Source organism: Gymnogyps californianus, chromosome 11 (assembly GCF_018139145.2).
Source record: "Gymnogyps californianus isolate 813 chromosome 11, ASM1813914v2, whole genome shotgun sequence".
Taxonomy (NCBI): domain Eukaryota; kingdom Metazoa; phylum Chordata; class Aves; order Accipitriformes; family Cathartidae; genus Gymnogyps; species Gymnogyps californianus.
The window spans coordinates 12497414-12523014 of NC_059481.1; the positions used below are offsets into that span (position 1 = coordinate 12497414).

At 37.8% G+C, this 25601-nt stretch overlaps 2 protein-coding genes across 3 annotated transcripts in view; one reads left to right on the forward strand and one right to left on the reverse strand.

Moving 5' to 3' along the window:
- Nucleotides 1–332: 332 nt before the first annotated feature.
- COPS2 (COP9 signalosome subunit 2) lies at nt 333–23454 on the reverse strand. Of its 2 annotated transcripts, none has more exons than XM_050903463.1 (13): nt 23398–23454; nt 13429–13542; nt 12284–12361; nt 11555–11680; nt 10072–10182; nt 9876–9953; nt 8846–9020; nt 7598–7776; nt 7415–7467; nt 5007–5104; nt 3107–3189; nt 2000–2058; nt 333–1210 (listed from the first exon to the last, which is right to left on the reverse strand). In XM_050903463.1, the coding sequence occupies exons 1-13, from the start codon at nt 23449–23451 to the stop codon at nt 1066–1068; spliced, it is 1353 nt and encodes a 450-aa protein (XP_050759420.1). In that variant the 5' UTR covers nt 23452–23454; the 3' UTR covers nt 333–1065. The 2 variants fall into 2 exon arrangements, with proteins under 2 accessions (XP_050759420.1, XP_050759421.1); XM_050903464.1 differs by having other exon boundaries at nt 334–1210; nt 10072–10161.
- A 1768-nt stretch (nt 23455–25222) lies between these two features.
- Nucleotides 25223–25601, forward strand: part of GALK2 (galactokinase 2) — a 50181-nt gene continuing 49802 nt past the window's right edge. The window contains exon 1 of the mRNA XM_050903632.1: nt 25223–25275. Coding sequence (XP_050759589.1) covers nt 25223–25275 — 53 coding nt within the window. The remainder of the gene's footprint in view (nt 25276–25601) is intronic.

Sequence of the window (25601 nt, forward strand, 5' to 3'; positions counted from 1 at the left end):
ATACACACAGTGTCGTTTTATATACACTGAATTCGGTCAAAAAGACCACAGATTAGGCAAAGAGAGATAACAATCAGGGTCTGCATTTCTATTCCCAGGGTACTGCTTGGCATACCTGTATTCTTGAAGTACCAAAATAAAAAAAATGAGCATATTCCTGAGAAATGCCAAATACCCCCCCAACATCAACTAGACAAGACTGATAATAGTTTGGTGTCTTGCAAGATAAAAGTCAGTTAGCAAGACTGTTAAATGTCAGTATTTACATTTAACTATTTCAAGGGGGAAAAAAAAAAGTAAAAAGAAAAATCAACAGCACACATACCAAGGTTTAGACTTAAAATCTCCATATTGTCTTTCATAAGTGAGGTGAGGATGAAGTAATACCTATTTTCTTTTAAAAATAACAAAAGTAAAAATCGAGTATAATGAAAGCACATCAAGAAACAAACTGTACAATTTCTGAACTGCACTGTTTATTTTGCTGCTTGAAACCTAAGTGACAGTATGCCACTATAATTATGGGGTTTCTTCTAAACCTTTACTACACTGCAGGTACAGAAATATACGGACACATTTTTGGAGAACTGACATTTTGCAAAATGCAGCAAACATTTCAATTTATACATGAGAAAAGGAAGTGTTCAAAAGGGTATGCATTTCAAGTTATTGCAGGTTATTTCTGTGAGAGAATTTCTGCAGGTAAAACATGTTTAAATTTAACCAACAGTAACGTGTCAGTGTATTTAAAATCATGACAAAAATCTTCTCTCTGGTCATTAATTGCCCTTTGACAAATTACTAGGATGTTGTATGTTTAGGGCAAGATGTCAATACAGCATAAATCCCGTGGCATTTTGGTTTTCTTCTGGAGATTAAAGCTGTTTTTTTCTTGGGATAAATGCAGCAGCAAAACACAAACCAGCTGATCAAAAAAGCACTTCTGCCATAACTCCAATAATTTCAGGGCACACCAACCGACAGTAGTTTTGCCATTCCCAGTTCTTTTAAGGTTTACATCACTGCACTGTTGCCTTAAGTACGTTTGTAAAAGCTTGTTTTCTGTTAGGCCAGCTTGCTGACTACAGCCTGGTTGAGAGAATTTAGTTGGTTGGTCCATTTATCTAATGCAGTATACCGTGCACCACCTCTCTTCTGATGATCCAGTTCTAGGAGCTGGTTGACTTGATCAATTCGGCCATGTATAGTGCTAGAAGTAAATAAATAAATAACTATAAATTGCTAATGCACATGGAAATAGGAGCTAAGAATAAATCAGAGGTAAAATAAGAGGTCTTCTTATACGAGAGAGACACAAAGTCCATTCAGAATTCAGCATTTTTAGAATATATTGTCCTGGCTAGTACTGCCTATTTAGTTGGTATCATGATTGGAAATCAAATGAACTAATTCATTGGGCAATGCATGTTTTATCTGCCTAGCTATGACCCACATATAAAGTCTGAAGCAGTGTGAAGTAAACAGTTCTTGAAATTCAAGGCATCATGAAAAATGGAGATTTATGTAAAAAGGAATTAAAATATAAACCCATGTATGGATTATATTTTCCTAGTAGATATAACAAGTTACCCTCCAGAAAAAGATTTTACAAATTGTAGTTGTTTTTCCAGTCAAGGAGAGCAGACTACTAATTTGTCGACTTGAAAATGTACTCGAAAATATACATGGGTATAAGCAGCAATTACTAAGAATAATAATTTTCATAATTTCTTGATAATTCAAGTAATTTATTATGTAATTCAAAATTAAAGTAAAAACATGCCAATCAATCCCTCTATAATTTTCTTGGCTCATGTCTTACAAATATACTTTACTACTCATAAGCCAAGCAAATCCAAACAAAGTCAGCATCATTACCTTTCGGTTCTAGAATCAACCAGTATTGTCACAATGCACAAAAATATTGTTTTGTTGCTTCTTGTATACTTTGATTATTTTAAAGTAATCAAAGATCAGTTATCAAGAATAAAGTACATACTTATCCAATATGCACTGCACAAGCAAGCTTTCCACATCAGCTACATCTATGTTTAACTCCTAAAAGAAAAAGAAAACTCATTATGCTGCTACTCTGTTTTGCAACATTAAATCCTTCCAATCTTTATTTTCATATACAGAATTTGGTTTCTTTTCTGTTTCTTACTGTTCAAAAGTATCAATTCAATAATGATCTATCAAGCAAAAGAACTGCACCCAAAGTATATCTGGCCAATGATTAAGACATCAGTAATCTCTCAGTAAAGGCTGAAGAGGCTAAAGCAAAATTTTTGGAAGCTCCGGAATTGAGTTCCTTTGCTGACTTACCGGGGGGGAACGACCAAAACCCACAAAAACCCTCAGGAAATAAAATAAGACAATAATTATCAGAAAAGAATGGGTCTGTACTCAAAACCATTTAGAGGGCTAATTGCATCTTCTGGCTCAAGCAAGTTCTACAAATGTTAAGGCTACCTTAAAAAAAAAAAGCATACAGAGTTCTAAAGAGAATTTAAGCATAAAAAATAGGTCTCTCTAATACTTCATGATATATTTCGGAATGCTGTGAATTTTTGCAAGAAAAATCACAGACTCACAGGAGATGGAAAGAGTCATCTATTGTCACTGGGGTTTTATTTTGTTCTTTCCAGATTAGGGAAAGAAATCAGTGATTCTAGTATAATAGTTGGTTTGTTCTATTACCACAGTTCTGTAACTTGTACAACACAGACATTTGAAGATATCTTTTGAACAAAAGGAATTCAAATTTGGATTTTTATGTTCATAAAATTTACGTTCAAAATTACATTTTGAATTATACAAATTTCACTTTTCATATTTCTCTCTAGAAAAGTGCTTTTCTACACCAAGTAGAATATGGTAATTGAATATTTTCAACTGTATCATAGTACATATTATAAAAAGCATTGGGATGACACTTGAGATTTACATTTTCGCACTGCAAAGCTGCCAGCAGTGCATCAGTACTACTTTATGGTTTAAATTATATTTTAGATGTTCTATTTCTGAAAGCACTGTATTTATTTAAGAGCTTTTATTCACAATTAATCATTTACTTAAGCAAATGCAAGACTCCACTGACACATACCTTAGAAATAAAAGGAATATGTATTCTTGTGTAAGGCTTAATTAATTTTATAAGCACTTGTGTTCTGATGTTTCGCAAAAGCTCTGGAAGGGAAGAAAAAAGAAATACTGTAAAAACAACAGTACTGAAATAAAGATGCAATACAGCTCCATATAAAAAGATATCCTAAATATCATGATCTTTTAAGGTAGTAATTCAGTGAGGTGGGGAAGCACAGCAAAATAAAGGGACCCAAGCAATATTTAACTCTGAAGATGGACAGATAGAGATGAAAACCGTTTAAACATGGAGCAACATATTCCCTGGTAAAAATTTAATTTATTCAAACTAACTGGATAAATCATACAGATTATTGCATGGTATGTCTGCCCCTTTAATTTATGGCTAGAATGCTTGCCTCGTACAAAAGTGAAAAGAGGTATTCTTAAGTGCTCGGAAACTTAAGTCTGTGTGCATTTAACTTCATGGGCAATACTCACATTTTAAGTTAAAAGATCAGGGCCTAATGGTGTAATTATGATGAGGAACTGAAGAATTAGTATAAAACAGTCTGCATGAAGTGGCTGATTTTGCTTAGATAAGATAGTACAGCCGTTGTTTTAGAAATGTTTACATTATTAAAGAAAATTTGGATAAAATGAAAGCATAAATTACAATTGTAAATTAACAGAAAAAGAGCTAGATCCATTTTTACCTAACTAGTTACACAAGGACTGTTTATATCATGAAAAATAATACTGAAGACCAGATTATGTATCTCAATAAAACTAAGAAGGTTAAAACAATGAGGCACGGTACGTAAACATTATAACCACAAACACACATTCTGTATCACTACAGAGTCAAAAAGATAAGAATGTCTTTTTTTCCCCTGGATATCACTAGCAGACAATTATCATATAAGGGGTGAAACTCAAATTCTCTTCAATCCTTTGATTTAACTGTCCTCCTTCTCTTGCTTTCCAGTTCTGTCATACTTTCTACCTTAAGCATCCATCTCTAATCGTACAGAGTCTCCCTACAAGACTTTGAAGCTTACCAGTAGTTGACATGTAACAGCAATACAGGGGTTGTATTTAGTTTCCCCTGCTGTTTGCCATGTTCTCTTTTACAACCAAGAAGTTTAAGAAAACCAGGTCTCTGGATTTAACTCTTTTCTTTCATGTAACTGTCCAGCTAAATGATCTTGCAATGCCACAGGTAAGCCCTACTCTTGATGAAAACAGTAGTTATCTGAAAAAAATGGACACTATATTCAAGTGAAGAGTCTCTTAAATTCTCAGATACATGACAAATACAGGGGCTAACTTTGTCATGTTAATGGAATGGATGGGCATGTGTTAGTGTGTTCCCCTGTTTTATTAAGTATGGGTACTATAAATCCAAACATTGTTTTCAACATATACATTAGAATTATGTACCTTGTTACATATTTTATTACTACACATTTATTAATGCAACCTTCATTACATTGTCTACATATTTTGTCTTTAATCTGAAGCAGAAAATTAACCTTATAAACTAGCAAACATCTAACTGTTGAGACCAACACAAACTACCTTTACAAGTAAGGGTTGCCCTCATTTAATCCTTCCAATGGAAAAAAAAACCCACCACTCAAAATATTCAGTGCCTAACACCACCGTAGATATTATCTTAAAATATCCACTCTTGCTAGAACTTTCTCCATCATTCCTGCAATTCTTCACAGTCATTCTACATGCCTGGATGCATGTTGGCCTTGACCAGCTTCTAAAGAACTTGGAAACAGTAAAGGAATCGTCCACAAGTAATTACAAAGAACTCTCATTCTGCCAAGAAGAAAAATAAACTATGGAAAAAAAAAATCAGCTTAACAAGTAGTGAAAACAAAAAGGATTAAAATAGCCTGCAAAAGTACCTTCAATGTGCTCCCTTATGAAGGGATCGTCCATGATGTTGCTGTGATTTGTTTTCAGAATCTTCTCAAATTCAGTGATGTCATTATTCTGATAGGCACTTCAGAAAAAACAAAGAGATTGAATTATTATTTTTAAAAGTTAAACAGACTCAAAAGACTGTGTTCTACATCTTCTAAAAAAACCTGTATTAAGTGGTGGTGGCAAATAATTATATTCAGAACCTTTATAAGGAAAACTTATTTCAAAATGAGATGCAGCAGAAATGACCCTTCTCCTATTTCAATTTTAGTAGTATTTACAGAAGTTTAGTATGAACATTTAGTTATTCCACAAGTGCACTCTAGTTTCAAAACTTACGCACTTTAAGAAGTTATTCTTTAAAAAAGCCTAGACTCTAAAAATAGCCAATTTTGAAAAGTATTATTACTTGAGTTTTGGCTTCATGAAGCCATACTTCATGGAACAAACAAGAGCTAAAGAGAGTCTAGAGGGCTGTTGCTGTTTCTAGAATGTCCATCTTAAGCTGAATTCTAAAAATACTGGAAGATGGAAGAAATCCTCACTTCCAGGATTAACCATCAGTAATTCAGGCATAATATTACGTTTTAGATTTTTATTTATAGCTTATTTTTAGTATATATATCGTTTAACTAGTCAATCTTGTTATCTGAGAAAGGATTACAAAAACATGGTGGGTTTAGACACCTATTGTTCAGTAGTGGCACCACAGCATCATTTAAAGGTAAGAGCTGTAACCACTGAAACAAGACCTTTTTCTTGAAATATAATGGTTTTACAATTCAAATCTATCATCTTTTCTTACAGGAACAGTCAGCTGTAATAGGGACTATCTACTAACTAATCAAACTTACACAGTAATTTAGTTATATTAAGCCACAGGCTATCAATATTTAACCTGAAAGACAGTGTTCAATACATGCTTTCAACTTCTGTTTAATACTAACATCAAACATTTTAAAAACAACATCTATTTGTCCTTCATAGTCTCTCTACATTTTCAAATTGTTTTTAAACTGGTCAAAAAAAAGTCATCCTTTATTATCAGTAAAAGGGGCAAGAAAAAGACCTGTTAAATTTAAGGTGGAACTTGAGGAGTTTATAAATGGAGTTATATGAGTGGAACGGACTGTATCACATGAAACCAGTAAATTTTACTTTATAATTAAAAGGAATTTCAGTTAAGTGTATTTTATTGTTTATTCCAGAAGTCTCTTTTTATCATATGTATAACATTCAAGTTCCCAATGGAGAGTATAGGAAGGAAAACATACTTGTAATCTTTGGAATTGATTTTATCTTCTGCATATTTCTTATCTACACTGCTTTAATTGCATTATTAATTTTAAAGAAGCAATTATACTCAAATGTCAAGATAAAATAAGAATTAGGAATATGAATAAAATCAGACTGGCTAAGGCCATCTGGAATTCCTTCTGCCTCAAATTCACATGAAACTATGACAGTGAAGTAGAAAAGACATGTCTAAAGTGGAATTATTGGAAATAGTCCCTTAATAAACTGCCAAATAATTTATTCATCATTATGTCAATAATGGATGAACATCCTCACTTTCAGAAACAATTTGTATGCGTACAATGGTACAGCACCACAGCAGTATCAGAGCCAGGTTTGTTCGAACATGAGGTCAACTGTGTATTTCACAATGTGAGCAGGCATTACTTCTTACGTAATGAAAAGGTGGGGAAAGTTTTCCTACGCATTGTTCATTTCTTTTACTTGATAAAGCAAAGGCAGGATAGAGTGGATGGAATAGGTTAGCTTCAAAGCACAGTATACAAAAACTGCCTCAGTTCAATTTATTTTGCCTGATGATCTTAATACACTGAAAGTTCTCACATTACTGTTGCCTGTAAGATGTAATGAAGCCTTCTTTGATTTTCACATATGTTTGAAGTATAGGGGAGATCACTTGATAGTTCAGTTTCGTATTCCTAAATTATGAAACTCCTTTAGTAATCATGACATATCCATGCATCCAATTATTCTATTGGCTTTGGTATGATTGTCAGTCATCTCAGTTTCTCATATATAATCGGCCAAACCCTAAAGACCAGTTGCAGTACAAGGTGGGACAACTTTATTTAAGGGAAGAAATGAGTTTTTTGCCACTGCATAAGAAATTCAGCATAGTAGAAGATAACAGCATGTTTCTGTACCCCTATCTGGTATAGTATAACTTTGGTATGTCATAGGAAATAGAAGTTTCTTAAGAAAAACAAACAGTCGACAAATATTTGCCCAATATTTATGAAATAACTGTGTTAGCTGTGCAGAGAAAAGCCATCTCTAAAAATGCTCCATTTCTGGTTTGGACACTACGTATTTTTATTTTTTGTTCTCTTCTCCAGAAAAATTAAAATCTTACCTTACTAAATTCGTCATTGCTAGAATCTCTGGATCATTTTTGTATGGTTTAGCCTACACAAAACAGAAAGCATAATATGCATGTTTAGATTTTAAAGATTTTTTTCTATTTTCATCTTTTGGGTAATTTCCCTATCAATTCAGAAAAGGGAGGGGGGGGGAAGGAAAAAGAAATAAAAAATACCTCCTGAGAGTCAAATGGATTTATTCCAGATTTCATGAGCATGTTTGCTAAGACCAAGTATTTTAAGCAAGTGGTTCTTCTGGGGCTCCCTGATTCATCATAATTCTTGAATGCTTCAAAAAAATCAGTATGTGCCTTTTCAAACTCTCCTTCTCTTAAGTGCATTTTGCCTCCACATTCTGAAAAGAAAACACAGATGAAGAGAAAAGGAACACTGCGTGCTTGTTGCTGACTACAATAATTGTACTGAGAAGTTCCACGCTATTTCTAAATAGATTACTGAAATATTTTCAGGAGTCTTTTCATTCTCTAAAATCGCTAGAAAAAAATAGCATTAGGGCCTTCACATACAGCATTGCCATTTGAATAAACCCATTCCAAAGAAGAAAAAACAAAACCCAACCCACACCATAAATCTAAAAGAACACTAATCCTCACAGCCAATGATTATTTTAACCTTATGTTAAAATACTGTAAAAACTGAAATGGAATTTATCTTCATTTCAAAGGCAACGGACTTCCTATATTTATAGAATTTTCCCTATCTGTTGAGCAAAACCACACAGAGAAATTGAGAAATACTCTATATCTCCTTTTATTTCTGAAGTACCCACTGCTGCCTGATTGTCTGTGCAAGTGCCTACACCAAGGGAAGAGGGAAGGCAGAACAGTACTCTGGAGAAAGTTTTTTTCAAGACACATGGCATGTTTCCACTATAATTCATCATTACGGATAATAAATAATATTTTCAAACACACCTTAAAGCCCTTCAGTTCCTGATGAATTTTAGTGAGGTGAGACATCAAGCACAAATTTACAAAAGGGGATTGCAGAAATAGCAGTCCCTTCTGCTAGAAGTCCTGTCAAGCCTTTGTTTTTATCCTTTGCAAATGCCTTTGCATTTATCCTTTGTTGCCTGCCATGGTGTCACAACAGCTCAAGTCTTCGTCTTGTTCTTCTATTGCTTCTCTCCTACACTTTATGTAGCCAACTGTCCTGCCCTTCTGACCAGCGCATCTGGTTCTTAGGCACCAGAACAGCAGAGCTGAAGTCCTACAGGACGCGAACATTAAATGAGACCGCAGCCACTGCATTTGTACTCCTTTATTCACATACGGTTTGTCTGCCTCTGAATCTACAGGATACTCTGTCTTTATAGTTGGAACTGGAAAAAACATTAATTATCAGATTTTCATAAAACTAATCTATGCAACAGAAGTTAAATGAAAAATTCAAGATTAACTTGCCTCTGATAACTCCCATGATCAGTGGATGAGGAATGGCTGACTTGATGTGCAATGACTGTTCATATAGTGCTTTAAGTTTTTTGTTATTTTTCTGTGCTGTATACATTTGAATTTCCAAAGCATAGATTTCCAATAGTTGAGTACCTTTTTTTAGATCATCTTCCCCATCATCAGTCTAGGATAGATTAAGTAATAAATACTGTGAAATTTTAAGAGAACAGTGATTTCAGTTTTATACTAGTAAAAAACTGATTACCAAATTACTAATTACTCTCAGTAATTTCCTGTTAGAAATAAGGATATTCCTAAAACTTAAAAATTTTGATAGAACTATTAATGCAAAACATAATACTCAAAGAACTTACCACAGGCCAAGTTTTGAAGCCCTTTATTTAAAAAGTCTATATTTTTGTTTAATTAAATGTTTTCCTCAGAACTTTGCCCTTTTTTTTTCCACCTTCCTTAAACCACACTCTCAGTATATAAATGCAATGACTGACACACATACATATATATATAGATAACACATATGACTCTTCTGCTGCCTATAACAGAACCATTTCCCAGGTATTTGTAACCCATTTTCCATGCTGGAGGAAGAACCGGAGACACAAACAAGCACAGCAGGCTGCACGGCTAATTTTTTTTCCCCCTTCCAAATGGGAAAGTAACAACTGTACTTTCAGTTTTGAGTAAAGCTCACTTGGAATCTTCACTATATTTTAAAATAAATGCCTATGCATTATAGATTATTCATATGTGCTTCTCATCCTTGCACCTGACTAAAAGGAAACTTAATCAGCAGTTGTGAATAATTTTTTAAAAATCATCTTTAAGCAAGGCATAAAACACTTATTTTTTGTTCATGTTATCAAACAGACAACAAATTAAAGCAGGCACAGTATTTCTTTCTTCTGTGCTAAAGCTCAGCAACATGCCTCAAAGGCCAACAACAGATGTAAAAAAAAAAAAAAGAAAAAAAAAATCAATGTTGTTTACTAAGCTACAGTGATTTAGAACGTAAAGGTACCTGGCATGACTGATGCAGCTGACGCAAAATCTTTTGTAACTTTCCATATTCTTCTCGTTCTAAATATAATTTGCCAAGCTGTAATGAAAAAAAAGTTGAAATACTAAGGTCTATTAAGATTTCACAATTATCATTTATACGAGTTAGCTGAAGGTATCACAAACAAAAGCAAAAAACAGTAAGTTATATATTTTACCTTTGTGTTTGTCTTAAACCACAATCTATCATTCTTAGCATCTTTCAGAGCTTCAAGTGTTGTTTCATAGAATTCCTGAAGCAAATCCATCTGACATAAAAAATCAGAATTCTATAATTGTAAACAGCAAATTTGTACCTGTTAATAAAGTCAATCTGAACAAACTAAAAATGCATGCTTGAACTTCAAAATAAGAAAGGTATCTGCATCTTACTGAATGTCTGCTTTTAAATTGTAAAGAGCTTCTAAAGTAACAAAACTAAGTACACTTGCTTTTTCTTATATGAAATAGATATAATTAAAAAGTATTCACATTTTAAGATTTGCAACCATCTATCATGCTAGTGAAAAATGAAAGCCACCTTATACAAGCCCATCTTATATAACCAAGTAATAAAATTCTTATGTTGTGTAACAAAAGACAAACACAGGCAACATTGCTCCTACTTAAAAGAAGAAAAACAAAAATAATTTACATATCAAAAAGAAAATACGATTTACAAAGAGAGAGAAATAGTCAAAGGAAAAGATGCTTTCTCCTTTCTGTATTACCAATGCTGCGTGAAAGAAAGCTCTTGAGCACATCAAACCATTTCTTTGCATAAAACCCGAAAATACAACATCCAAAATGGAAATCAAAGAGCTGAGTGTGACCTTTAACAAAGGTTCTACAGAGAATGCATTAGTATTGTTTATGGCCATTGTTCTTTTGGGGATAACAGATCTGTGGCTATACATCAAGTTAAGATTTTCAAATTGTCCCTCCAGGTCTGACTCCAACTGCATTTAGGCCAAACACACTGACTTCTGCCAACAAGGTATAGTCTAAGACAGTCCTTTAGACCTTAAGAGTAAACCATCATTCAACTATTAAACTTTCATTTCCTATGAGTGGCAGGACAGGATGGATTGTGATAATGACAGAGGAGTCATCACTAAAGACCAGCGATACTCCATATGCAGGTGCTACTTCCAGGTAGTCTGTTAGGGGAGCTTTCTCTCTGTAAAGCTTCTACACCACCACAAAAGAAAAGGAGCTGGGGGGTGTATCTATGAACCCATACCTAGCTCGCATAGTACACTCAAGGATAGGCAGTATTTAACACCAGCACTTCATTGCAAAGTTTTTCAAATGTTCCCCTCTCCCTCCAAAGTAAAAAAAAAGTATTGTTTAATTACAAATTATATTTGAGAAGGCACTTATAGCGTGTAGCTACTATGCTAAAAAAAAAAGTATTTACTTATTAGCGTAGAAATCCCGGGTAAACATTGCCCAAAAAAAGACAAATTTATGAAAAGTTATCTGTGTTGACAGAATCCATTAAATGTGGGAAATACATTTTAACATACGACAACAAATTAGTACTGCAAATGTTCTCTATTAAGATCGAAAACGCAAAACCAACAGACTACCATACACAAAAAAGTCCAGTGAAAAATGCAAAAAGGAAAACCATGAAGATGAAAGAACTGATGATCTAACCTGCTTGGAAGTAGAGATATAATCAAGAATAGAATTGATGGATTTTTCAGAGTAATTCCTTGTAACTGCACTCCGTATGTAGGTCAATAGCTGTTTATATCTGTTCATCATTTCAGGAAAGTTAGTCTGAAAGAAAAGCAAAATTACGTTATAATTTTTGTTTTAATGATTAAAAACCAAGTTTTATCTTGCAAAGACACATACAGAAAAGAAAGTGTAACAGAAAGACTATCCAGTAGTTGCTATTAGGAACTTTTACATCACCACTTTATTCATAAGCAGCAGAATCAGGAATAACTTCAGCAAGACTGCATGGAATAGACATTTAAAATATTTATCTCAATGAAGAAAACAGAGTTGGCTATACAGCTGTTTGGAATGGTTGCATATGTAGCATATACATTTTTCACTCATTTGTTCTGGTGAAGTACACATATATAGAAACATTACTAATTTCAATGGTATAATACCTCAGGACAGCAAGGACTGAGCCTCAAACTTTCAGAGAGTATCAGCTGACTACAGCAGCTATTTTGCATCCATTTTGCCTTTGACTTGGCAACCACCACATAATTTCCCTGCCATGTCTGTAGCAGACATTAAAGGCCGCAAAAGACAAGTTCTGGCAGATTTAGTTGTCATAGCCATAAATTAGAATAATAACTTAAGATCTCTGGATCAAATACATATTTATGCCATTTACTCTCAAGTGATCGCTGTAATTCCTACCAATTTAAAGTTTATTTTAATCATCTGTTTCAGAGCTTTGAATCCCCATTCTCCTTTTTCACCTTCGAGCTCCAAAACCTGAAATAGAAGAATTTTTTAAACAATATTTATAAAAGCTTCAAACTTAAATTGACTTGCATCTTGTTTAAAATGTACGTATCACATACACGCCTTTCCCCCCCTGCCTTGTTCCTTACAAAGTAATGTTTCACTCTACCCTGTTCTTCAATTTTACTCTTCCCTGATATTATTGAGAAAGCTAGTGAGGGGTATGTATCTTATTAGTTTTCACAACTTAGCTGATGTAAGGAGGGTGAATTGTTATTTACAGACTTTTTTGTTGTTGTTGTCTAACACCAAACACTAAACTTTAATGCCACTCCGTAAATACACACACACACAAGTTGCAACACCCCCTGCAAAACTGACTCAACCCACCCCTTGACAAAATTAGTCAAAAATTCACACTTCTGAATTACTATAGTTTCTTCACATATCAGAAAGGCTTCTAGGCTTTAATGTAGCATAGTTAAGGGAATGTTTTGTAAGTAAAAATTTTAGAAAGTTTTTTTTAAGTCATGTATAAAATACTGTTACACACTATAAATAAGCCAAGCGATGCAAAAATTTTTTTTTTCTTTAAAAAGTTACATCTAACATATTGCTTTCTGGTGGCAGTGTGCAAACATTAAAAATTTAAAACTGACATGAAGGAAAGAAACTCTGTGTCACTTAGTATTTATGCATTTAAAGCTTTGGAATCAGATAGTAAACCAAATACAATACATTACATAAGACACTGGGGAAAATGCCATTTCATTTTAAAAAACAAATGGATCTGGCTTCTATAGTTGACACATGAAAACACACTTAGGACTGTTTAATTAACTTAGTAAATCCTGAAGATTAAAAACTCAGTTCTGTGATAAAATAGGACTATTCCATGTCCTATTTATGCTCCCTAAGAATGATCCTGAAAGGCAGTCAGCCAGGAGTCTAAGTTGTCCAATGATAAACTTAGCACATTAGTAAGTTAAAATATAAACATAACTCTTAAAGTTCCAGAAAATAACTCAAATGGTAAGCAAATATTTTTAAATGTGAATTAATATAAAAATAAGAGATAGAATATAAAGACAGAAAACCTTCTGAAAACTGCTTAATGCTGCTTTGGGATCATCTTCCTTCAAAGCTTTGGAATTGTAGTATTGATTTTCCAGATCCACATTTGGTTCAGAATTGCTGTCCTCAGAATATTCCTACATTTTAAGAAAACAAGAAGAAAAAAATCAGAGAAAAAAAGAAAGGCTCAGAACATCTAATATTCTGCTGAAAATGGATAAAATATAGTAAGACATATTGCTCAAACTGACACAGAATGCTTGTGTATTAACAGAAAATATTCAGTTTTAGAGCATGTAACAGGTATGGAGTCTTATGATGATTTCATCTCACTCTCATGACTAGGCCAGCCTCACCATCCACCAACACTTGCCTATCAACAGATTTCTTTCTGGACTAATGAACTCATAGCTCTACTAACTTCGCCTTTACGACAAGTAGTATTAAAATTGTGCCAGTTTTGGTGTTTTAGGACAGATGCCTAATAGCATATGTCATTTCTGTATGGGGGAGAGAACATGCTGGCGACTAGTGTTCTAAAAGGCGCTCTATTATATGACCTTTGCTATCCACAGAAAAGACTCTGGCTGAGCTGCCGCACAAGTAATGATTCAGCAGTGGAGGATATAAAACGCTTCCATGAATCTCTCTCTAATCTGCCTTTTTATGCCGTAACGATTCATACTTGTCTAAGGAAATTAAAAAAAAGAATAATGACGATAACACCAGCTGCTTCTGTGCTGAGAAGCAGGAGATGATAGAGAAGATGCTAAAGATACTGCCAAAGAGGGTGGGGCATAGGCACAATAATTTAATCAAATAATTACCCATCATGTACACTAGCGCCAAACAAATTGAAGAATTTACTTCTACCAATTATTACTTCATTTAAAAAAAAATACTATTGAGGCTTTTTCTGATAAAAAAACCCAAGTATTTTATGTTCTTTTGCTGAAGGACAATGTTGCGTCTGAGTTACAAAATACTAACAAAACTCAAATAATAACGTCATTTGAGGTTTACACCAGTCAAAAATATTTCACACCTCTGCATTTTCAAGCCAACTTCTCTCAACAGAGTGCTTAGCTATTAGGAGATGAACCATTTAACAGAATCTGTTTAAATCTCAAAGTTACTGTTGTCAGAGTAACCTTCCCTTGTAACAATATGAACAATGCATAGTCAGGTGCCCTTCTTTAAGTTGGAATTTCTTCTTTTACTGTACTTCTTCATCAGGCACATTTATTCTTTTGTTCATTCACATATTGCTAATATTAATGGACTCGTTCAAAACCATGGGAAGGAATGAAAAAAAGATGAGGCAAAAGAGAAGTTTTAAATTAGCTCTCTCTTCCCTACAGTGCAAGCAAATCTTTCAGACGTTAAGTTTTCCGAAGTTCTAATGGAAAAACTAAATTATGGGAGCTCGCAGTTGGCCCAAATTTTATTAAACATGATCCTTGAGACAATTATCCTTCAACCTGCTAATGTTTCTATTTGTTACATGTAGGCAAGTCACTCATGTATGTATTTATTTATACTCACACAAAGTCTTAGTATTTAGTGAGAATGAATGGACTTAAAAGCCTAGTAAATTCCACAAACTTGTTTTCTGAACTCCCAGAGAACTAGAAAACTTAATACTGAAAACTTCAAAGAAAACAGGAAGCAAGTGTCTTATTTCATTGGGCAGACTTTCATTTTGGTTAGCTTGTTTTCATAAATTCTTTACCCTATTGATCCAACATTGATGGAGCAGCTACAAGAACGTGCACATGATGTCAGCAGCTGTAAGCGTAGCAGGCACCTTATGAAGATATAGGCTGCCAAAGCTTAAACAACATAGCATTTAAGATACATGTAATCAGCTGATGTCTTGTTTATACTAAACTTGAACAATGGGGAATATTTTTTGGCAGAAGTATCTATTTGTAAAGGTAAAAGGAAAGCAAACTAAAATAATTCCTTTTAGGAAGCAATGTGCTCTGTTAGCCTAAAGCCAGAAACACCTGAATTTTCATCTTAGCTCTGGCAGTGATTGTGGATGTGGACTCATGCAGGAAGCCTTTATTCAGATCATTTTTCTCAATGCTACTTAAATATCCCATAAAGCTATTTTCATAATAATATTAATACATAATAAAGAATAAGTGTTAAGTCTAGAGATTATTTTTTTCTAATGGAAGTGCTTTGAAATGCATCAAAGGTAGTGTTTTATGTTCTCACAGCTATATTCTTCTTTCACTTGATGCCTGTTTGCCTCACATTGAATTTAGGATGTTGATATGGAGTCAAAGCTCTAAGGGAGATAGGGCTTTCCTACTTTCGGAAAATGTAATGTAAGGTGCTTACTTTAAAAGACATATTTAGACTTAATGGCTGTGAAGAAAAATTTAAAACCATGAACTGAGTATGAGATGATGCCATGAATCTGCAGACAATCAAAAAAAAAAAAAAAAAAAAAGTCAGCCATGTAGATACTGCATCTTAATTTAAGCATCAATGCTAATTATGCCAGCGCTGATCAATTCAAAAGGACCAGCACTCTATCCTCTTTTGATGCAGAGATGGCTTAGTGCAGTATGATACGAATGTGAGAACATTCAGCTTTTGCCAAAAGCAAAAGGAAAGAAGGAGGAAAGGAAAAGTGTGAAGCTATATCCTCAAAGTTCAAACTAAGAAAAAGATGCATTTCCTTCCCCGGACTGAAAACAGAAAAGTTCTTTTAACAATAAATTCAGATACCAAACACCTAACCTTTTGTCACCCTCATTTTTAACACCTCTGCTTCCTGTCTGAACAAATTCCCCAGCTCAGCCCTTTTCGGTAGAAAGTTTGTTGCATCAAACAATGCAGTACCAAAATAAAAGTGCACAAAAATTAGGTAGAATATCAGGTTTACAAAAAAGATTTCTACATAACTCTAAGAATCTCTACTATACCTTCTAGACCTAATATTCTGCATAGTGAAGAACACCCTTAATTATAACATCAAGATATAAAAGCACCTGTGTGATATACTTTTAGCTCCAGCTGACATTAAAAAAGTAACAGGCCTAAGAATTTTTTTTATTAAGGTCTTGGTGATATTTTTTAAATGGACATCAATGCTATCAGTACAAATGAAAACAACGGAAGTCTGAGTACGCAGAGATGATCTTTGAAACCCGTTTAGTTCTCCCTTCCTCAGAGGATCAAAACAAACAAGTGGGGTTTTTTATTATTACTCATGAAATTAGAAAGCCGATACCGCTTTAAAAAAAAGTAGTTAAAAAAAAGTTAAGACATTATTTAAGCATTGCTCCATTGAAAATCTGCATGTTCTAAATGTAGTCAGTTATAAACAATCCAATCCCATCACATCGCTTTTTGGGGAAGAAAAATTACCACACTCGCTCAACTGTAATGGAGACAAAACCTCTGATGTAGCTTACTCTCCCCGCAACATAGTTCTTTCAAATAATTTTAATAAAAGTTAAATTTGTACCAAGGAACCAATTTAATTTACAAGTCTTTATTACATTACGTATTAAGTTTTCACAAAATTAATTTCATCTAGTAAACAGCTTTAAAACATTAAGCCGCAGCTTCTAAAATGAACACACGCAGAAGACAATTCACCCCAGTCAGCTTTAATCATCCTTTTTAGGGCACGGATCCATTTGCAGTTTCTCCAGCAGCAAAGGCAGGTTAAGAGCATCCAGCGCTCCCCGACCCTCCCTGTTCATTTCTGGTCCTAGCATCCCCTTTCCCCTTCACTGTAGCGATTCAACATTTTATGCTGTACGAGTCCTTGATGATGGCTGATCCTGGTTGGGTTGAGAGAACAGGCCCGCCAATGCTTACACAGACGCAGTCCTGAGGCTGGTGAGCTACGGCAGGGGAGCAGGTGACCAGGAAGGGTAAGAAAACCAGCTGTGGTTTCAGAAAACTGTAGCAGGAGCCTTAGTCAATGTGGTCTTGAGAGATTACATAGAGCTCTTGAAGCATGGCACCTCTCCTCACAGACAGAATAAGGTACATGAACTTGGAGACGGTAACACTATACCGGTGACATTTAACAGTAGATTTGTGGTATTCTAGCAGATTAGAGTGGCACATTAACCTGGTAAAGTTAAACATGTACAAAACCAAAGATACAAATATTTTGTGAAAACTACCATTGTTTAGTTACTAATTTTCTCGTCTCCTCTCTTGCCTAAAGCACTTCCCCAACCTCTACATCGGAAGTGGAGTGACAATCTAAACTTTTGCTTCTCTGTATATCATTCACTAGCTGTATAGGAACCAAACTCCTACTTTGCAAACCTTATTCAAAAAAAGGAGAAAGTAGCTATACAGAGGATAACTTTCCAGACAAAATACACAATACAAAGAGTTCTATTTCTGTAGAAATTTATCCTCCAAGGACGTTGTTAACAATACTTATTACTGTCAATTTTCAATTGCTGGTAATTTTACCAAATTTCAACCATTGGGCTGACTCAAACCATATTTTTTTTATGAAGTGCAATTGTTTCTGAGAATAAGTCTGGTACAAATTTGATTTTACTTCAGCTAACTTTATTTCATAACCATGGCATTTAGGAGGTCTGCTAACTCTAGGATTTGGAGCAAAGATCTGATATTTCGCAAGAGCACTGGTGATGTGGGGTTGGAGGGGGCGGTTGGTTTGTTTGTTTGTTTGTTTGTTTTTAAAACAACACAAAAATGCCCAAATGAGGCCAACTGAAAAGAAAAAAAAAAGAAAATAACTCCTCAATATATTAATATATTCGCTTGCCAGCTAAATTTCTTGAACATTTAATCTACAATGAACGTGCACTGTTTTCACACAGCTCATATGCACTGGCCACAGAAGTGACCAACCAAACAGCATCCTGGCGCTAAGTACAACTTTCTTTGCATGTGCTCTCCCTGGCCCACTGGCCCCCAGGCATCAGGACAAAAAGCAAATAACAGTTTCTATGTGCATTTGCCACTGGTATCCAGGCACATGAATATAAAGAAAGCAATCAGACTGGAATGCAAAAGAGTAAGGAGGAAAAGAACAGAGACAAACTGTGAGAGTAAGAACAAGAGTATGATTTGTGTAAGAAGTCTGCAACCACTCAACCATGCATTGGGAGTCCTGGTTTTCTTTTCCACATTCCAGGTCTCTCTGCTCTTCTACTCCAGCTTACTAACTGCTGGCTCACACTGGGGCTGACACCAGGAATAAGAAGTCTGTGAAGCCAGATTTGCAATGGGGTCAGTACGGTTCCATGGAAAGACAGTGCTCTGCCTTTTATTTTTTTTAAGCAGAAGTTGGAAGATGCACAGACATAAGACAGGAAAGTGCAGAAAGAAAAAACTGGTAATATGACATGTAAAGAATATCAAAAAGAAGTGCCTTTTCTTTCTACCTCTATCACACAGCTCTCCTATAGTTATGTGCATCCTTTTCTAAAAGTCCAGTTTTCAGCATCACTTAGATCTAATTTACTTCTGTTTAACACCCAACTACATATCAGATCCTGGGGAGCTCTGTTCTGAACAGAGTGCTAAATAACACTCTCTCAAAAAAAACCCAACAAAAAACCAGAACTTATTGACACTTGTCAATGTTCAGATGGAAAGAATTTACTGACTAATTATTCTCATGCTTTTGGCCTCAATATTTCCTTCTGAGACTTTATGGTAATGAGAGAAATAAGCCCCAAATATATTAATTCTGTGTTTAAAGATGAGTCTGAAAAGAATGCATAAAATAAAATATCAGGACACACACTGAATCCATATAAAATATGAAAGAGTAATTAATTCAGAGAACAGTATATCCTGTGTCCTCTGTGAAGCTCACTTATTTTTTTTTAAATCACATACTAATGTAATTAAACATAACAAAGAAACAGAAGAGGGTAAAGTGGATCTGCTTGATTTGGTATTTCCCTAGTTCTGAATGCTTGTTTTTGCAGCATTATCACTTTCATGTTTGCAATATATATACACGTATTTTTCAAAATTATGGCAATAGTGAAAGAGTTGGGAAGAGGTGACAATATCTGCATGAGATTTAAACTGTATCTATTAAAAATGCTTCAATATAAGGTAGGAAAATTTCCCTGTCTACTGATGAGATGGCTTATCAAGTTTGGTAACATACAGAAATTCCTTTTGAAATGGAGTATATTTCTCCCTGTTGGAAAGAAAGAGTGAACCAATTCCCATTTCCTAAGCTGCCATTCTGTTAGCTTGAAATAAAAAGACTGCCTATTTCCTAATATCAACACAGCCTGAAAAGGGAAATCCTCAGTAATCTGAAGGCATGCTCCCCATATTTGAGCCATGCCAATCCTCATGAACCTGTAGCCATCTCACCAGGGTGCAAACTGCTGGCTGTCCATTGGAATTGTATACAGCTCTTCTACTGAAGTCACTGAAATAATACAACTCCATAACATAAAAAGACAAGTTGCTCAGCAAACAGATTTGTCTATCCTTCCACCAGATTAATTTTAAAGTTGCATTTCAGAACACAGTAAGATGTCTCATTAAGAACACCCCAGACAAATTCCTTATTTATTTAAAACGAAACAAAAAAATCAAGTAGATGTATTACAACTGTCAATGTGTTGTCACTGTGCCTGGAAGAATCAATTTCTGGAGAAAGGCTGACTTTAGTCTCAAAGTCAATTCTAAACACAGCTTTTTGTCTGAGACTGAAAAGAAAAACTGAATTTACAATGGTCCTTCCCTCTTTCTCCTTCTCCACCCTCAAGCTGAAACTAGTAAAAAGAACCTGGACTGAAATCATATAAGGCACCTAACAGCACCAAACTAGAAATTAAAATTGAGTGGTTTTCATAATGACCAGTAAACGTTATTCTGTTCATTGAAGCATAAAGTGGAATAATCCATGTTATAATCAAGGCTGTCACTGTACATTACTAGCACATTGTGAATCTAGGTCCATCCTCCCCCAAGTATAAATGGAATTTTTTCCTGATATCAAGACCTCCAACAGATAAAGTTAACTTCTATAGGAGCGGATGAGGTAATTTACATGCAAAACCTTGACTTTTAACCCAATGAAAAACTAAGCAGAAACAGTCAACTATGATCTGTAAAGTGAGTAGTCTTCAGTTGTTTAACAGTGTAGTAATTACTCTAATTATACAAGAAAACATGATGAAGCTGGGAAAGAGCTGGGCCTTCAGAATATCTGTTCACATTTCAGTTCAAGTGAGAAACATTTGCATACTTAAGGAAATTTAACTGACTGGTTCTACATAATCAGCAGGTCAAGAGCACATTTAAAGAGGAACAGCCATAATCACTTGTAATAAAAGCTGACAAAATGAACACTTTTTTGGGAGTCTTCTTTTCACTACTATTTTTATGCTAGTAGCTACCCTGGGAGACCTGAATCTAGTTTCACCATACTGTATTTTGACAAAATAGCTATTACTTCTTTCATTAACTGTTTCTGTAATTACTGCTTCTCCTCCTATTCCTTAAAAAAAAATATTCACCAACACTCACATGTGCTCTTTTATTTTCAATTCTGTACTTATATGAGTATTGTCTTGTACTCATTTTTTTGTTTCAACCCCGTTCTGCAGCAGCCTTTACACTGAACTTGAGAACCATGCATCCCCTTATAGTCTTCACTTAATTTAACTAGATTTCTATCAACATGAAAGGAAGAAATCAGGCCCTGTCTTCAGGGCCCTTAACTATTTTCCAAAACAATTTTGCAGAACACTGCAATTACAGTCTCAAGCACATTTGAAAACAACATCCAATCATGGTCTGTTAGTCCAAGAATGCTGAAACTAGTCTAGCTGGAAAATTTTATTCTTAAATTCTGGTCAGTTTGTGTTTTTTTCCATCAGCTATAAATCCAAATTAAATTTTAAAAAATCTGTTTTATTTAAAGATGCAGCTTAAGTATTATTGATGCTTTACATGGGAGTTACATACTGAAAAGAAAAAATTAACATGCTCCTAATTACTACAAGCAGTATTTTTAAATTTTGGAAAGGTCCGGGCTACTGGTAATTAATGATGATGAAAATGTTCCAGGAAAAGTAACTACAGTCAGGGGCTGAAATTTGCCACACACAAGAAGTTTCAGGAGGGTTTTTCCAATGAGGAAGAAAGTACTTCAGAAAAAAGAAACACAGGAAAAAGCATTAGACCAGCAATTACTCTTGGTGAAAACTGACATAATGCATCGTGAGCGTAGAGCTGCACTCTTACTCAAATTTGTATGTAGACAGCTGCATTTAAAGATTGAAAAATGCAATTCCAATGGTTTCTCTACATGTCCAGTTCTCATGTTATGGATATTCAACATGAATTCTGCTGTGTTTAGTATTCCTTTGGTTGTATCACACGGAAAAATAAACATAGTATTTTAAATTAAGTCACGGATTTCAGTGTTAATGAAAATGAATGGAAATTGATTTTGGAACAAACTGGACCAACAAAATATTTTTAATAGTCTCAGTGTATTTGCTTCAGAAACCTTGTTTCTAAAAGCTTATGAATTCATTCATGGACTTAAGTGTAACACTAACAGCTCCTGGAATACCGACACATGCAGCTCATAAGGTTAAGATGACAACGCATGTCAAACAAGCACTCTTGCGTGAATTTAAAAAAACTCAAAACCAAAACTAGATGCTTTTATTCCATATCCAATGTCATCCAGCCATTCTGGGCAGCTCATAACAAAAACTGCCCAGAAACTACGTCAAATAAAATCAGACAAGTCTTTTAAGTGAATTCATAAGTAGCAATGATTAGCAAACAATTTGTTAGAAAGCAAGTCTTCCAGAAGCAAGTGTCTGGGGTTTTTCAGTGAAATTGCGGTACCGTAAGTACAAGTTTAGCTGAAATGAATGAAATACAGACTCTCAAGCCTCAACCATACACAGCTTTTTTTTTTAAAACATCTCTGTTCTAAAAACCTATGCAAAGTTCAGAAAAGCAAAAAACCAACCAAACAAACCTCAAGCTCCAATATAAGACAATGGCAATAGAATTACAACTAATCAGACAGCACAGAAAACACTTTTTGTTTCAAATATGACAGCTATTTGGTTTACTAACCTACCCCAAGATGGTTTTACTCATTGTAAAAATTTTGGGTTTAATAATTTAAAGGAGACTCGTTACATCAAAACAATCCCATTATATTCCCAGTTTTCCCCTGATAAATTGGTCTGTTGCTAACTGCAAGCAGCATTTTTTTAACTGTAAAAGCTTAGAACTAAACCTGATGTCAAAATGTAACTAGATATAACACGAAAAACCCCAAACTCTGCAATTAAAAAAGAGGGGGCAAAAAGCTCACTAAGACTATAAAGGCAAAAAGTTAAAAATGAGTACACCCTTGGCGTGTGGCATCAGAAACCGGCTGTGTGGCCATTTCTCCTCACTCCCCTTTCTCTTCCCCCCACTTTTTCCTCAGTTTGACGCTCAGGCAAGCACACGAATGACGTCTACCCCCAAGGACCTCTCCCAGCCGCGGGTGGGGAGGAGGGCAGACAACTTTATGACTTTACCTCGTGCCCGACGCTTCGGCCAGAGGCAGGAGGAGGGAGGGAGGGAGGCAGCGCGCCGGAGCCCTCCCCTCACACTGACCCCGGGGGAAGACAAACGGGGGCCCAGGCTCGCTGGGCCCGAGGGTGCCAGCCCGGGGCCTAGCTAACTTCCCGGGGCCGAAGTTGGCCTGTTTTTCCGGGGAGAGGTGGCAGGGCGCCCGGCGGGGCCTGCTCCGAAAGCAGCACCCGCTCCTCGCAGCCGCTGCCCGCTGCCACCACCCCTCCTCCCCGGGAGGAAAACTCATCCTGTCAGTGCTCCCTCACGGGGCAGCACCCGGCGGGGCTGCTGCGGCGGCGGCGGCGGGCGGGCCGCGCCAGCACCAGCCCGAAGCGGCACCGCTCCCGCGAGGCCCCTCGCCGCACCGCGCCGCTGACCCCCCGCGCCTCCCTGCGCCCTACCAGGTCGTAGTCCTCTTCATCATCGCACATGAAATCATCCTCCATGTCAGACATCTTGGCCGGAGGACGGGCGGGGGGAGGGGAAGGGGGCCGGGAGAGGGAGGAGGCAGCGGGGACGGCCCCTTCTCCCACAACCCCGCGCGGCGCTGCCCAATGTGGCTCCGCTCCGCCCGGAACCCGCTGCCGCCCGCTCCCCTCCGCCCCCGGGCCGGGGCACACGGAGCCCAATCCGCGCTGCACCACCGCCGGCTTCCTCTCCCTGCTAGCAACCGGCCCCTAGCAACGGCGGCCCGCGGGCGGAGCCCGCTTCCCGCCCTCCCTCCCCGCCGCCCTGGCGGCCTGTGGAGGGGGGCGCGCTGCGGCACCGCCTCGCCCCCTGACAGCGGAGGGGCCTCCCCGGCGGCGCCGCGCCTCGGCGGGGCGCCGGGCCGCGCCTGTGCTGCCGCCGGCGCGGGCCGGAGCCCGCAGCGCGCCGTGGTGGCGCCGGGGCCGGTCGCCGCGTAGCCGGGTGTGAGCGCTGCGAGCCCGGCTGCCGTACCGGAGCTGTAAGTCTTGTGACTGTGCGTCTCTGGATGGCAAATTCAAAAAGCCCGGCCGCTCACTGATGCTGGCAGCGTCGCTTTGTGCAGTTTATTTGCCTCACTCGGTGCTGCTGAACGGTTTATATGCGCGGCGTTTACCTTAAGCAAATAATGCTGTAGTAGCAGTTTTAAAAGGCCTAAACTGTAAAAACCACGGGCCTTGCAAAGCACTGGCTTTCTAAAGATTTTTACAGAATTTCTGCTGCGGCCTTCAACTGAATGAGGCAAAAACCCCCGACAGACAAGCTGTGCCTCTCCACAACCTTCACACGGCCTGTGGTTCTCACAGACTCCTAGATGCATTTACTGGGTCTCCAGATTTTTCTGTTGTTGGTCACAGTTTCTGTCTTTTTTTTTTTTATGGTTACTGCTAAGTCTTAAAAACCGTGTTTCTATTCTGCCAGCCATACCAATCAGGAGAAAAAAGTTTTTCCTCAGAAAGACATGTAAATCCACAATGAAATCTCAATGTTACTATGCTGCTCTCAGTCCAAGCACTTAAAGCTTCATGAGTGGTATATTAGGGGCTTTAAGATACACACCAAAATAGACAATAACAATGAGCGTGTGAGCTTGTAAACGCATTTGAAAAGCTTAGTTCCTCAAAGTAACTGCAGCCATTCATCTTGAGGGGTAAAGAGGAGCTGTGAGACTGCTTGAGGAAAGCTGGCAGAACCACGCACCAGAAAACACAACGGGAAAAAAATAACGCCACAGGGGATCGCACTGCCAATTTATTGTTTTCATTACACGTGCATTTTGCTGGAGAACCAGCGCGGGCCCAGTGCACGGCGCTGAGCGGGACCCCAACCCCACAGGGCCTGTGAGGCGCCTGCCGGGGCAGCCTGCACCTGGCTCCGCGCACCGAGCCGCGGGCGGTTTTGAAGTTTCTCTGCTGCCAGCTGAATTCTGACAGGAATGAAGGAAAAAAACCCATTTTCTTCACACGTCGCAGCAGCTTTCCTGTCACGTCTGGACTGTGGTTGGGCGAGGAGCTGAGAGCAGAGCGGCCCCACAGCCGGGCGGGCTGCGGGGTGCCCGTGGGCCTGCGAGACGCGCCTGGGGGCTGAGCACCGTCGCCTCCGCGGTGCCCTGCCGCCGGGGCCGGGGCGGGGAGGAGGCCGGGCTGCCAGCTCTGCCGCCCGGAAGGACGGTGTTCTGCCTGTCCCGTGACCGCGGTCCAGCCGGAGCCGCCGCACCGCGCCCCTGCCCGCCTCAGCCAGGGGCCGGCGGGGGGAGCCGCCATGGCGGCGGACGCCCCCGGCACCCTCCCGGTTCAGCTGGTGGAGCAGCCCAGGTGGGTGGGTCGCTCCCCTCGGCCCCGGCCCCGGCCCCGCAGCGGGAGGCCACGTCCACAGCCGGGACACGGAAGCCCGCCGCCGTTTATCCCGGCGTGGGCGGGCGGTCTGCAGGCGGACAGGGGAGGTGGGAGGACGGGTGGGACGGTCTGTCTCCATGCCCCTAGTCTGAGGTGTGAGAGGGTTTTGACTTGTGATATTTTGATTCGTCTCAACACAAACAGCGTGACACTTGCAATCTGTGTGGCCCCGGGAGCACCCTTGCCGCCGCCACAGTGGCCTGGGCGTGCTTTGATTTCCCCGCCGGCAAGCGGGCCTGGGCTGC

What these genes read in the sequence shown, in the direction of transcription:
- COPS2 (XM_050903463.1), bottom strand. Translation starts at nt 23,451, where the DNA reads ATGTCTGACATGGAGGATGATTTCATGTGCGATGATGAAGAGGACTAC. An exon ending in CATTAAGCAGTTTTCAGAAG is followed by an intron (nt 12,362 to 13,428) that starts GTTTTCTGTCTT and finishes CTTCTATTTCAG; the next exon opens with GTTTTGGAGCTCGAAGGTGA. An exon ending in AGCTGCATCAGTCATGCCAG is followed by an intron (nt 9,021 to 9,875) that starts GTACCTTTACGT and finishes AATCTATCCTAG; the next exon opens with ACTGATGATGGGGAAGATGA.